This window comes from Aptenodytes patagonicus, chromosome 3, assembly GCF_965638725.1.
Source record: "Aptenodytes patagonicus chromosome 3, bAptPat1.pri.cur, whole genome shotgun sequence".
In the NCBI taxonomy this organism is placed as follows: Eukaryota; Metazoa; Chordata; class Aves; order Sphenisciformes; family Spheniscidae; genus Aptenodytes; species Aptenodytes patagonicus.
Genome location: NC_134951.1, coordinates 81,746,472 through 81,759,701, shown reverse-complemented (window position 1 = coordinate 81,759,701; position 13,230 = coordinate 81,746,472). Strand labels below are relative to the sequence as shown.

General features: G+C 40.9%; 2 protein-coding genes across 2 annotated transcripts in view; both read left to right on the top strand.

The window, feature by feature from the left end:
• The window catches only part of MPC1 (mitochondrial pyruvate carrier 1), a 546,410-nt gene that overhangs the window by 456,173 nt on the left and 77,007 nt on the right, over positions 1–13,230 (top strand). The window lies entirely within an intron of this gene.
• RPS6KA2 (ribosomal protein S6 kinase A2) overlaps positions 1–13,230 on the top strand; it is a 176,066-nt gene that overhangs the window by 123,260 nt on the left and 39,576 nt on the right. The window contains exons 10-11 of the mRNA XM_076333972.1: positions 559–647; positions 8,394–8,458. Of these exons, the coding sequence (XP_076190087.1) occupies positions 559–647; positions 8,394–8,458 (154 nt within the window). The remainder of the gene's footprint in view (positions 1–558; positions 648–8,393; positions 8,459–13,230) is intronic.

The window sequence follows — 13,230 nt, the reverse complement described above, 5'->3', positions numbered from 1 at the left end:
GGAACAGTCAAATTTCTGCAGGACAGCTTATGTTTTGTCATTGCCAAGTTTCAAATCTTTTCCTTTGCAAATTTCCTGTTCATTTAATGTTAAGTGCAGACGTAAGTATTTGAAGCTTATCTTTGCTCACTATTACATTTTTTCCCTGTAGCAGTGAATCGCCGAGGGAAAAGTTTTATTCTCTTTAATCAATATGTGATTTAGTATCATTATTTTCATGAAGTTTTGTTTGTTTGTTTAAATTCCTCTTGATTCCCAAATTTATTCCAGCAAGCTAAAAAAGTGAAAAAACTTCTGTAGGAAAATGACCTATTTAGGTTGCAAAGTAGATCATTAGATCTACTCTACCTCTACTGAAGCCAGTAGTAAAACCTTCTTTAACTTCAACAAAACAAGATCAGGTCCTCACTCTGTATTGCATTATGCTTCACTAGCCTTTGGTCACCAAATTCATCTGTCTGCCCATCCTGACTACTACAACTCCACTTCTTAAACCACAGTAGGATGGAGAAAATTTTTGAAAAATCTACTTTCTTTTCAAGTGTTGTGTTCTTTCAGAGCCAAGCTGGGAATGCCGCAGTTCTTGAGTATAGAAGCCCAGAGCCTGCTGCGAGCCCTCTTCAAAAGGAACCCCTCCAACAGATTAGGTACGCGCACGCATTTGATCAGGGCATTTGTTATGTGCACTCTGCCTTGTCAGGTGGTGATCGTTTCTCTTGGAGCATCTTCCCTGATAGTTATCCTCTTCATTATGCGGCATTTTGCATTCCTTCCCAGAGCATGTTAAACCTTGAGCATTACTAGAGAAATTTGCAAAGAGCACAAGCAAACCATTTGAATCTAAAACGTGATATTAGCTTGTATTTTATTTTTCAGTGAAGAGGGAGAGTAAAGCGCCAGCATTTATGAAGGGTTTAAGATAACTGCTGCAAATGATAATATAGGGAACCGAGAAACAGGTATCTTTTTAATTCTGTATAATTTAGCTGCAAATCTGAGGTGGGGAGAAAAAGGGAGTAGAATTTGTCTCTCCCATTCTCAAATATGTTTCGATGCTGTCTCGTTCTGTTTGCTGGGAACATTTTCACAGTAGGCTTTCTTCTTTATTACCCTAAATGTATTATCTCCTTTCTTACTAATGTGTTTTTACCCTTTATTATTAATCCTATTTAAATTGTGATAAACTAGAAGGATATATTGGATCATGTATTTTATGCCATCTGTACCTTTGGGAGTTTTTTCAAGAAATTCATTGCATTTGGCGAGGTCATGGACAATGCCTGGTGCATCATTTTCATTGCAAATTTGGTTTTCGTTTTTTACGTGGAACAGTCATATCAAGTGAATGATATGAAGATAATAGCACTGTATTGTTTTTCATTTAAAAATCATATCTAGTTCTGTGAAAAATCTTGGAGGTTTCTTTTTTCCCCACAGCCCTCATATTCTGCGTTTCGGGTGAACAAGGGAAGAATTTGCTTCTAGAGGAAAGGGACAAACCTTTCTTCCGTACCTCTGTTGGGGTTTTTGTGACCTTAGGAACAGGAATTGACCTTAGGAGCAGGAATTTAATCCTTCAATTCTGTAAACTGTATCACAGGAAGAGAGCTGATGGGTCATATTTAAATATGTGCTTGACTGTCATTGCCATCCGTGGGAGTTTTGGCAGCTAATAAATGACTTGTCTTTTAGAGAATGGCATAGACTAGTTAAATACTGAGACTTGTGAAAAGCAATTTGCTGTTCTCTCTTGCAACTGTTTACGCTTGTAAGATTATTTCAGGTTGAAGCCGTAAAGTCAGAAGCAAAAAGCTAAACTACTAAATGGCTTGTTCTGAGATGTGGAAAGGAAAAGAGATGCAAGAGAGGTTCCTCTTTCCTTCTTGCAGTACCCACACTCACTTCTCAAATGCTGGAGGTAGTGCTGCGGAAGGTCTGCTGTGTAATGCTTTTGGTCCTCTGCGTAGCAGTCACAGCATTAGCGGCCAGACAGGTGGCAGAGAACGAAACGCTTGACAGCCCACTTCCATCACCATCTGCCTGAGCGATGGCTTCTGCAGTTTCTCATAGGCACACATGGGTGTGCATGCACACGTGTGGAAGATGGACTCTCTGCTCTGTGCCTTTGAGCTTCTGCTTGACCTTTTCATGCTCTGATAGCTCTGCTCCTTGTTTCAGGTGGGGCAGCATGTGGGCTACTCCAGCCCTCTGTTTTATACTGAGCACCATCAGACTGTCACGTTTTAGGTGAATGGATGTTTTCTGCCTGGCTGCAGCAACTCAGCCGGAGCCCCCACCTCACACAGAGGTCAGGCATGGTGGCTCAGCCGTTTTCCGAGAGAGCCTGGCTCCTGCGGACAAGGACAGTATGGGGCAGGCTGCCTCTTGTTGCGACCACTGGGGAGAGCACGAGCCGAGAGCCCTTGCTCCACACAGGGACCAGGGGATAACCCGACCTCCCGCAAGGCTGGGTGTGAATGGGGAGCCAGTCCCTCAGCACTCTGCTCTGGCCCCTCTCCTCCCGGGGGGATGCCCACACAGCCCGCGGAGGGAATGCCCTCCCATAGGTTTTACCTGTTGACCTCAATGGTAGCTCTTGTAGTCTGATATGCTGTAGAGATGATCGTGCAAAAACACATTTTTTCAGCAGGTTTCAATTGCTCTCAAGCAATTTGCTTGACATTAGAGAAGATTAGTGTCTTGGGATTTCTAGGTGTAATCTATGTTCAGAAAAATAAGATGCTGCAGCAAGTATAAACTTTTCCCCACTCCACCCCTCTGTTTCTTTCTGCTGTTTCCTCCCTGTCTCCGTCTCTTGGTTTTGTTCTGCTCTGCTTGTTTTGTGGCTTCCCACAAGCTGTTATCCATCCGAAATGGGGCTCCAGTGAAGTCAGTGGGAGTTTCTGGATACTGGTCCTTAAATAAAAAGCTACTCACTAAAATAGGCAAAGTTGCTTACTTTTAGCTATGACAGTTCTAGTCCCCATATCGTCTCCCTTTTAACAATGGGAAATTGCTAAGGGTCAAGGTTTTAAACCTGAGGTTTATTGAAATACTGGGAAGGCTGGGAGAAAGGAAGAGGTCATTTATAACAAAAACATCCAAGGAAATAAAATCTAAAAGAGTAAGAGAAAAATAGATCTTAACATTTCAGGGGTAGCGGTGGAAAGCTTCTGAAGGCTCTTTCTGTTTTAACTGATTGAGAATCAGCACAAAGGACGATGAAAACAGACTTGTTGGTAACGAAAGAAGGAATACTTAAATGGTTGGCCTAAATACTGAACAGAAGTCAGTAGATAAAAGGACTGCTTCAACTTTGTGGATTTTAGCTTTTTCTGGGAAAGGAATAATAGTCTGAAGTTAAAAGAAAAGTAGGCTTAGACATCCTGTTTTGAAAAATCTTTGGAAAATTAATGAGTGTTCTAAAATAAATGAACCATATTATGGATCAAACACTTGTTTTCAGCCATTGTTTCAGAAGTTTGCAAATCTGGAAAGTGTTTGTATTTAGTTCCAAAGTGTTTTTAACATTGGCAAGATGAAAGATGCTGAGCTTCGAAAATCACTTTATTCTGAATACCATCTTGCTTTTTGCCATTTGATTTTGATATCTTAACAAATAGAAGTAAAGATTGATGATGTATTCTAAAATTTTGCTTTGAAACTTTGTTTTGAAGCTTTGGATTATTAATGGAAAAAAATATTAGTGTTGAAGGGAGATACTCAGACAAGGCAGAGAAGGAATTTAGTAATCCAGTTTACCTGATTCTGTTTTTAAGTCTGGTGCCTGTATTAATGCTTTAGAACAAATTTTTAAGGAATGGAAAGTCTTCCTTCCTTTGGCATCCCTTGTTATGGGCACTGTCTGTTCTTTTCTGAGCCGATACACTCTGCTGTACAAATAGTCTGCATAGCACTGCTTTGGTAGTATTGCTCTGATTAAGTACAACAAATTTCAGATTATGGATGAGCATAATTTTAAATTCTTAAAAGAAACTAACCGGAATATCCAGGCAAACAAGGAGTAAGCATCTCCGAAACGAAATTGTACGATGAAGGTGTTAGTTCATTACATCACCAGGAACTTAGGCAAGGGACTAATTCTTACTTGCCCTGAAGCCTGGATCTACTCAGGTAGGTAAATGAATATAAAGAGCATTTCAGAAACTCCCTGCACTGCTGAGCAGTATAAAGGTTCCAGAGTCCTTATAACTGAGAAGCTTGGCCAAGAAAGTATAGAGTAAAAGCATGCGCTGGTAGATTCAGAGTAAAAGCCAAAGAAATAGTTATTATTTCCTTAATCCTATGTTCTCAGAGAAGATGCATTCTCCTTTGGCACGTAGAAAACTTTGTTTTTCAATTTTATAAGATGATGAGTTTTAAAAAACAAGCTTCACCTTTGTCAGAGTGACTGTACATCTGTCTTATAAACCTTAGGAACACACTTCAAAAAATCTAGCCCACTAAAAAGATTCTGAAGCTGTGGAGACACTAAAATTTTATTATCTGAGACTAAAAATCTGGAAACTCTTTCTGCTCATTTTGAATTTCCAAATAGTCAACTTTCAAATTTCATAGGTCTCCCTTTTTCCCCTTAATATATTTCAAGGCTCACATTGTCCGTAATGATTCAGCAATCAAAACCAATTACAAATAAAACATTGTACTGTTACTGCTCGCAGACACTTTTATTACAGGCATAAAACAATCTTAGATAATCAAAGTTCTCACTTATTAACATGAGGCTGCTTTTATATAAATCCTTGCACTCTATAATGTGTTTAAACTGGCAATTTGATCTGAAAGCGTTCTTTATCTTCTCAGACCCTCATGGGACTGGATGGCACGTAGGAATATTTGCAGGCAGTAGGTTTGATTGTGCTGATTATTCTTTACAGATAGGTTTGATTACTAAATTGAAGTTAAAGTGAAGTTAAAAAAACAACCAGAAACCTAGAGGAAGGTGAAAGGTTTGCGGTCACGTGGTGTGCCATCGTGTGCTGCACTTCAGCAGTCTGCTAAATACCCATCTCTATGCCAAGAAATGTCTACACCCATGAAACAGGACTTTCCAGTCACTCCTGTGCTTCTCTTTTTTCCATGAAAGCACATCTCTTTCCAGTACCACTATAGATTTGCAGATGGTAGATGAATGGATGAAACGTGCTGAGCAAATCCAGAGAGACTCCACCATAAGCACCGGTGCCTAACCTCTCCCATGGACTTCCACAGCGCGGTCAGGATCACCCCTCCAGGCTCCCAGAGCTGTCCCCATTTGAGGAGAGGACCAGGCCACACGCCACTGCCTGCAGCCACAGCACACGGCCTGAGAGGGTGCCATGGGCTACACCAGCAGGTCTCATGGCAGGGAAGATCAGGGAGTAAATACTGCAGGAAGCGCTGAACCTTATCCATGGTGTAAAATCGGCTGCTGGGAATTGGAAGTCCTTCACTCTTTGCAAAATTAGACTATTACTGTCCTAAATCTCTTTAATACATTAAACTAACCAGAGGTGGAGTCAAGCCCTGGCACTGCTAACAATGTATTCTCTCTGTGCCAGAGCTCTGAGGTGGCCCCAAGTGGAAAATTCTGATTTTTCAAGCAAATGCCTGTGTCAACTGCATGCTGCATTCCTTACTGCAGACTGCAGTCTTCCACTGATAGAAGTAGCTATGGGTGGGCTTTTCCCTTGGTTCTGATTTCTGTGTTTTTGTGGAAAAAAGAACACCAACAGTAGCAAAAAGTGTGGCTTTCAAATGGATCATCTGAAAAAGGCGGGTCATTCCCATCACACAATGATGTGTCCATAAGCCTACAAAAGAGGGAAAAGGGAGACGGTGGGGAAGGGACAGAGCAGAGAAGATTGAATGCATCAGCAGTCATCCTCAGTCTGGGGTAGGCTACCAGTAGCTTACAATGTCTGTAGCATTTATCCCAGTCCTTCAAAATCAGTTTGGCACTTGGGTTTCATCCTTATGTAGTAAAGAGCAACTACGGCACATTACAAAGCTTCCAGTCACCACCACTGAATGCAAGACATTTTTCACAGCTGTTTCTCTCTGAAGAGTTGCTTAATGTAATTCTCTTCAGAGTAACTGTCTTGGTTTCATGTTTCTGTTGTCATTGCTAAAATCAGAATGAATCTGCCAAGGGTATCTAGTGCAGACTTTAGACTGTGCATTGAAAAAACATGCTGAGGAAGACATAGAACAAGTCTTACTACTATCCAAGTCTTAGTATTTTCTTATTCAGTACCCAGGGGCCATAAACAACTGCCTAGGGAAGAGTAAAAATAGGGTAAGCATATGTGTGATATTTCACCCAAATTCTCTGCCAATCTACACCTGCTTTAAGCTCAAGCAAGGGGTTTCCTGAACCTCTTGTGGTTTGTTGATGAAGTAATCTTCAACAGATTTCATTTCAACATACTTTTCTGGTCCCCCCCGAACCTATATAAATATTTTGCATCCACAACATCTTTTCCAAGGAATTCCATGTCACACAACTATCTTTTGCCTGAGGAAACATCTCCAGATTGTTCTGAACCTGATTCCTGCTAGCATCATTTAATGACCTATATTCTTGTACTGGAAAAGATGTGGAAGAGTTAATCCCTATCCCCTCATTCCAAATAATCATGACTTTTTAGATCTCTATCGTATACCCCCTCGGTCATCTGTTTCGAGGTTGAAAAGTCAGTCATTCCATACCATTCCTTGTTGCCCCTCTTTGATTTTTTCTACCTTTAATGAATATACCCTTTTATAGGTGAGGGTGTCAACTACATTCCATACTCAAGCTGTAGGTGTACAAAAAGACTTATTCAGTGGCAGTGTAATGATGTTCTCCCTTTTGTCCTCTTTTCTCTTTCTAAGATTTGATTTCATGTTGTCTTTCCCTGGAACTGTCCATCGCAACCCAAAGACCTCACTCCTGAGGGCGGATGATCACCTCCGAGCACATAATTTTGTATGGTGGGCTAGGGTTGTTTATCCTCATGTGCGTCACTTACAATTGTCTATACTGTAAGATTACCAGGATGGGGAAGTAGTCAGAAGAACATTCCTCTTGCGTTATTATCCAGCAGGCCTGACAGACAATCCTGCATGTTATGTTCACAAAGTGTTTGCTTTCGGTATCCATTCATCGGTGAATGTTAAGCAGGCTGTAGGAAGCCGTTCCTGATCAGTGCATTTTGGCAAACATCAGTAATGTCTTGTACACAAGGAGAGCAGATGTCACATTTTACAAAAGCTTGAGTTGACAAGACCTTTCTAAAGCTGCTTGTAATGTTGATCTTCAGAAAATACAAATACTGCATATAAAAAGCTGAGTCCTCTGAGGTGCTGAGTGTCTTTTGCAAGGTGCTCATGAATCCCAAGTCCTCTTGGGAATCAAGGATGCTCAGCATCCTTGTAAAGAAGTGCTGGGTACCTTTCAGGAACCGATTCCAAAATTGCAATGCAAAGCCTTTGCTTCCAGATGTTATTTCTCCTACTGGAAAATGCAAGGTGCTATTAATAAAGTCAAATCAACCCGAAAAAATGGCATGCTAAATCATCTCTGACAGTTGTTTAATTATTACTGAGCACCTGTTGGTTTTTGCGATGGCACTGGAGCAAATAAATTCAACTAAAGGAATAAAAAAGGCAATCTTCAGTGAAGACAAAAGGCAAAAGTAATGAAAGAATTAGATTCATTACCCGATCTCAGAAGAGTTTCCCTAAATTTCCTATGGAGTAATGTAACAAAAAAATTAACGATATTATCAGTGAAGGAAACATACCACAGAGAGTGATGATTTTGGTACTCACACAAATTTGAAGATGGTATTTGAAAAGGGGGAACCTAAAACCCTGGCTTACCTCTAATCATTTGGAGCCTTTTGGTATTTTGAGTCTGAACTTATTTGTAGTGCAGCTTTCCCCATCTGTGGAGGATGGGTAATTAGACAAGATTTGAAAGTAGGTGCAGATAGAAGAACTGCTGCTGGTGGCGGGGCGCGGCAGGAGCCTTGCCGTAGCATTAGGACATCTTGGGGCCTCTCCTGGCCTGGCTGGTGTGTGCGCTCTGCTGCGGCTGAAATCCCACGTCTCATCTGAAGCCTGAAGAGAGCAGCTATTCAGCCTTGGCACCAGCCTCAATTAGAGAAAAGTAAAAAACCCTCAGCCATCAGATGTTCATTAATGAAGTGCCATTGTCTGTATTTATGGTTGTTTTTAGTGTTATGGCAGTTGCACTGTTCAGGGTTTCTTGACGAGAAGAAATGTTTAGATGGTGACTCCGGCTTTGTCAGAAGAAAAAAGGGGACAGGGAGGAAGGCTGGAGAAGAGATGTCATGCAGCACTCTTCTAAGCATGACTTCATTCTGATTCTTTCATTCTCTTGTCAGGTGCTGGGTTCGATGGAGTGGAAGAAATTAAACGTCACCCTTTCTTTGTTACTATAGACTGGAACGTAAGTGGAGCAGCATTTTATTTATTTTATTTATTATTTTTCTTAGCTAAATTTTTGAAGACAAACTGCCATGATTAGAAAAAAGATGAAGTGAACTCTAACATAGAGAACCTAGGAGCTAGAGACTTCTAAGTGGGTGCCTGTGTCTCTTGCATACATATATACATTTGTTCACATACCCACAAATGAAAGAAACAGAAAGCTGCTTTCAGCATTGCCAATTTTTTCTAACTGCTTGTCTCTGTTTTGTCTGATGGTCTGGCTTACCACCTGAGGCTATTTGTAGTGTTCTGCAGAATAATTTCCCCATTCAGCTCTAATAAACATGATGCACTGATTGTGGGAGCTGGACTGGAGTGAAAATGAGCAGCTTTAAATGAAAGAATTCCTGTAATATTTCAATCACAAAGGAAACCAGAGCCAAAGGACTGGGCTTGAAAAAGATACTCCAGAGGGAAGCCATCTGATGCTCTAGGTCCTTCCATCTTTCTGCTTTTATGTTCCATATTGAAATACTTGTCCCTTCTCACTGGGTCGGGCAAGCTAGACTAAATGCTAGTTTTATTCTTTCCGATATCAGGGACCTCCAGGAATCCTTGTCTCTCTTGGAATTATTCGGAGCAGCCCCAGCTCTGCTCTTACACATATCTGCCGACAGTAGCTCCAAGGAGCTCCCAGACCTCCAGACCCTTTTCCCAAACACTGTGTGGTGCTACTGGGACTGGCTGGGTATTGGTAGAGCTGGTACAGCCGGCTGTACAGCAGGTTGTGCTACTTTATGCTGGGGGAACCATAAATCTTCCAACAGGATATCTTTGTTGGCCCCTTCTTGTCACTTTTGGCCTAAGTGACCATAGGACAGGATCTGGCCCTTCCACTGTATTGCGATGGGGGCTACAGAAAAGCACAACATAGATGAATTTTCAGAAGAGTGATTTTACATCACTGAGTATACAAGTCAACCAGCCAGAACAGGAAACAGCAACTCCTCTTACAAGTGGTTGATGTTTTATTGAGGTGAGTCATTAATTTAACATCAGCACTCAAAATTGGAACAGCAAACATTTGATCAAATGTAACATGGTTCAAACGAGACCTGTCGGACATGATTCACAGAATGGTAAGGATTTATTTTATTGCTATCAGCTGCAGCTCATGAAGCTGGAGGTAGAGATTAGCTAAATATTCAATTTACACTTGCAACAGATTAAACCTTCTCACATTTTCAGCATCGTATTTGTTCAAATCGACTAATTTTTAGACAAACCTGGAGTCAAACACTTTTCGTTCTTGATCTGGACATCTGCCAATGCATCAGAGCTCCTGTTTGCCACATCCTCTAGAATTTTCTAGTTTAATTTTATCTGACCTGTGCTATGGTATTGTTATGTATCTTTAATATTTGATCTGAATTCACTCATGAATGCTAGTGTAACAGGTCACATTGATGCAGTCCTCACTATGAATTCTGGTAAACCATCATGAATATATGTGACAGAGCCATTCTCAAACCGCTGCCCGGAGCTTTACAGTAAAGCTAATTCCTCTGTGAAAGCACACTTTGTGGGGCCCAGGTGGCCTTTGAAAGGCCCACAGAATCATTTATTTTGGAAAAACTTGTGAATCTAATTTGAATTACATGTTGAAGAGTTGGCATGACTTATAAGCATGTTAAGAGATGATCAATGAAAGTGGAGTTTGAGATTTTCCTTTATGGCCCAGCTGACTTTTAGTCCCATTACGTATGTTCTGGAGTCTAGATTCTCTTTCCTCTTCTGCTTCTTACTAATCATGAGATTCTGTATAAAGACTTTACATTTATGAAAACATTAAGTGAAAAGAAAAAATGGAGAATACTGAAGAGTTGGGTTCTTTATTATTATTATTATTTTCTGTATTCCTCTGATATCTCCACAGTCCTCAGCTTTTGCAGTCAAAATACAGGTCAGGTGCATACATCAACGTAATAAGGAACACTGGAGCAGAGGGGGTTTCTCTTTCTTCTGTGTTTGCTAGTGGAGGAGCTCAGTAACTCATCACAGAGAAATGAGGCTCTGCATCTTGGAAAGGTTTTCCGCAAAGTCAGTTCTGGACCGTGAGACTCCTCAAGACCACCTTCTCTCATGATGATTGGCGATTGTTTCAAGCTCAGTTCTTTAGGGAACAATTTTGTGCCTGTCCTAAGGAAATTGTACAGTCCTCCATCATTTGAAAAAGTTCTTATGGATGGGTTCAGGCAATACCTACCATGAAGAGGCTAGGCATGCTTGAACATGACTTGGAGCTAGAGAGGAAGGTGGATTTAATTGCCCTTTGATGTCTTATCTAGCCCTCTAACTTTCCTGTAAAATGTAGTTGTAAAGACCCATTTTAATCGAGCATAATTAGTGCTTATTGTACTCTCTTGGAGACGGATCATTATTACACAGATCAGCTATCATCTTTGTAATATATTTTCTCATTTAATCCTAATTTTACTGTCACTCATGGAGATCTTAGGAGGCTTATCTAGTTACAGCAGCAGTATTGTATGCATTTCAGAGCGGTGTGAGCCAGCCTGGCCCTGAGCTGAAGCCAGGACTTTGCCTTACAGTGATCATCCAACCAACTGTTAACATGTTCTCCATGGACAGAAACAGAGCAGGGTCAGAGAACAGAAATGGATCAGGCACAGATGTTTAGTGCTGATCTCTGTACTGTTGCAGGAAGAAGAGTCCCTGATGCCCTCATTTTGTTCTTCCGTCACATATACAGAATCTCTTGTGTTGACTTGCAGGCAGTCAGCAAACAACACTGTAGAGGCAGGACATGAACGCTGATTTATTTTATATCTTGGTAATATAAAGACCTCAGAAAGCAAGAGGCAAGCTCTCTTGGAGAGCTTCTGAACTACCTTGGCAGCTATGATAGGCAGGACTGCTGCAACTGACAGCATAGAAACTTTCAGCAACTGTAGGAAAGTGATCCTCCATCAAGAGCCCCCTTATCATGAAAGGTCAGAATGAGTTAGTGTCTTCTAGAAACCCAGTGTGAAACAGGTCTTTTTTTAAGCAAGATTTTTCCTACAAGAGTGACATGATAACCAAGAACAAACCGCCAAGTTGCTTCATCTCAGTTTAAAAGAGATTCAAAGCAGAAATGAGAGTTAGCTGCTTCCTTCCAAGTTGTGTGTCAAGTCTAGATATCACAGTGATGAAGTCATTAGAATCGCAGACAGAAATTTATAAATCGGATCATCACATCAGAGTACTGCCAGAGCTGTTCCCTTGGGGTTTGGATTGGGGCTTGGTTATTGTCTTTATCACTGAAGTGTTCACCTGTTGGAGCAGTCATTTCCCACTTGTTTCCCATCTTTCACTGGCTTCAGACAGACACAACCAGACAGTGTCTGGTTCGGATGAAGGCAGTGAACACAGTGGACACAACATACGCAGTGTAAAAAAGCCCCCTGTCTTGATGCTGTAGATGCTCATGCCAAGCACAGCAGTGCTGATAGCGTATGACCACTGCAATAGGTGCAATCCTGGAAAACGTGAGTGTGGCCAGAGAACGACTGTCCTCCTCCCATCCTTTCCCACAGCTGCTTTATGTCATTCCCATGTTCCAGGGTGCCATTCTTCAGCACAAATCTCCAGCCACCCTAAGTTTAACTTCTGGTGTATAAGCAGCACTAAGTGAACTGTGGACAATCTGACACAGAGTTTTTATGCCCAAACTTAAATTGTGGCCTGAGCTAATCTCTGTAAGAGTCTCGTTTTTACAGCTGTTGTCACCCAGTAGCAAAACCCTAAATTCCCAGTTCCCAGGGTGAAAAATATATGGTTTCTGCAAATATCAGTCTTACTGCTCTAAGGCATTTAGTAGGCACTGTGACGCAAATTCAATAGATCCTTTGTTAAATGGATGGACTGTCTTTTATGATCAAGGCTGGGATTCACAGGAAGGAGATTAGATGTTGAGCTCCTTCTGAGTTTTACTTGCTTACTACCCTTGCACCCCCTTTTCTCCCCAAGACAAGCAGACCCAAACCGAGTTGACCTCAGATAATTTCAGTCATTGGCTCTGAGAAAGCACAGTCTGGTTCCTGACTTTTTTATTACTGTTTCTTCTTTCCAGGTCATGCATAAAGAATTCTTGGCTTTTCATTAAAAAAGAAAAATGAAATCCCTTTCTGCAGACTGCAGTCAGAGGAGTGAGCTATAAACAGTAGTTTTTGTTTAGATGACAGGCTAAATTGGAACTAGAGCAAATGACATGCTAGAAAATGAACTGTCAAATACAGCTGAGGGAAGGAGTGGGAAGAAAGCAGACTCAAGTTCTATTTCCTTCAATATCAATCAGAGATCAAACTAAACAGAAAATGTGAATTATTTAATTGCAGATCTTACCAACAGCAAAAATTGATCCCAAGGTCTGAATTCTGCTAGCTTTTCTATCATTTGCAAGCAATAACGTTGAGCCATTAATCTAAGAGAGGACAAACATTTTAGAAGGTAGTTCATCCTTTTGTCTGCTTATTGGATTTTCCATGACAGGTATATGTATCAAGGGAGTTTATTCTCACACTACAAGTGCGTCACTGTGGAGGGTAGCATCTTTCTGTTTCTAGAAGATGTGTAAGGAATAAGTCAATTCTTCATCAAAGAAACTCAGTTGAGGAAATGACTAAGTATTTTTTAGTTAAATTAAACCATTTTCTTTTTCTTTATATTTGCCAGGCACATGTACGGGGCATTTACATCTCTGGGGTTTTTTAGGAGTGCATTTTTTTA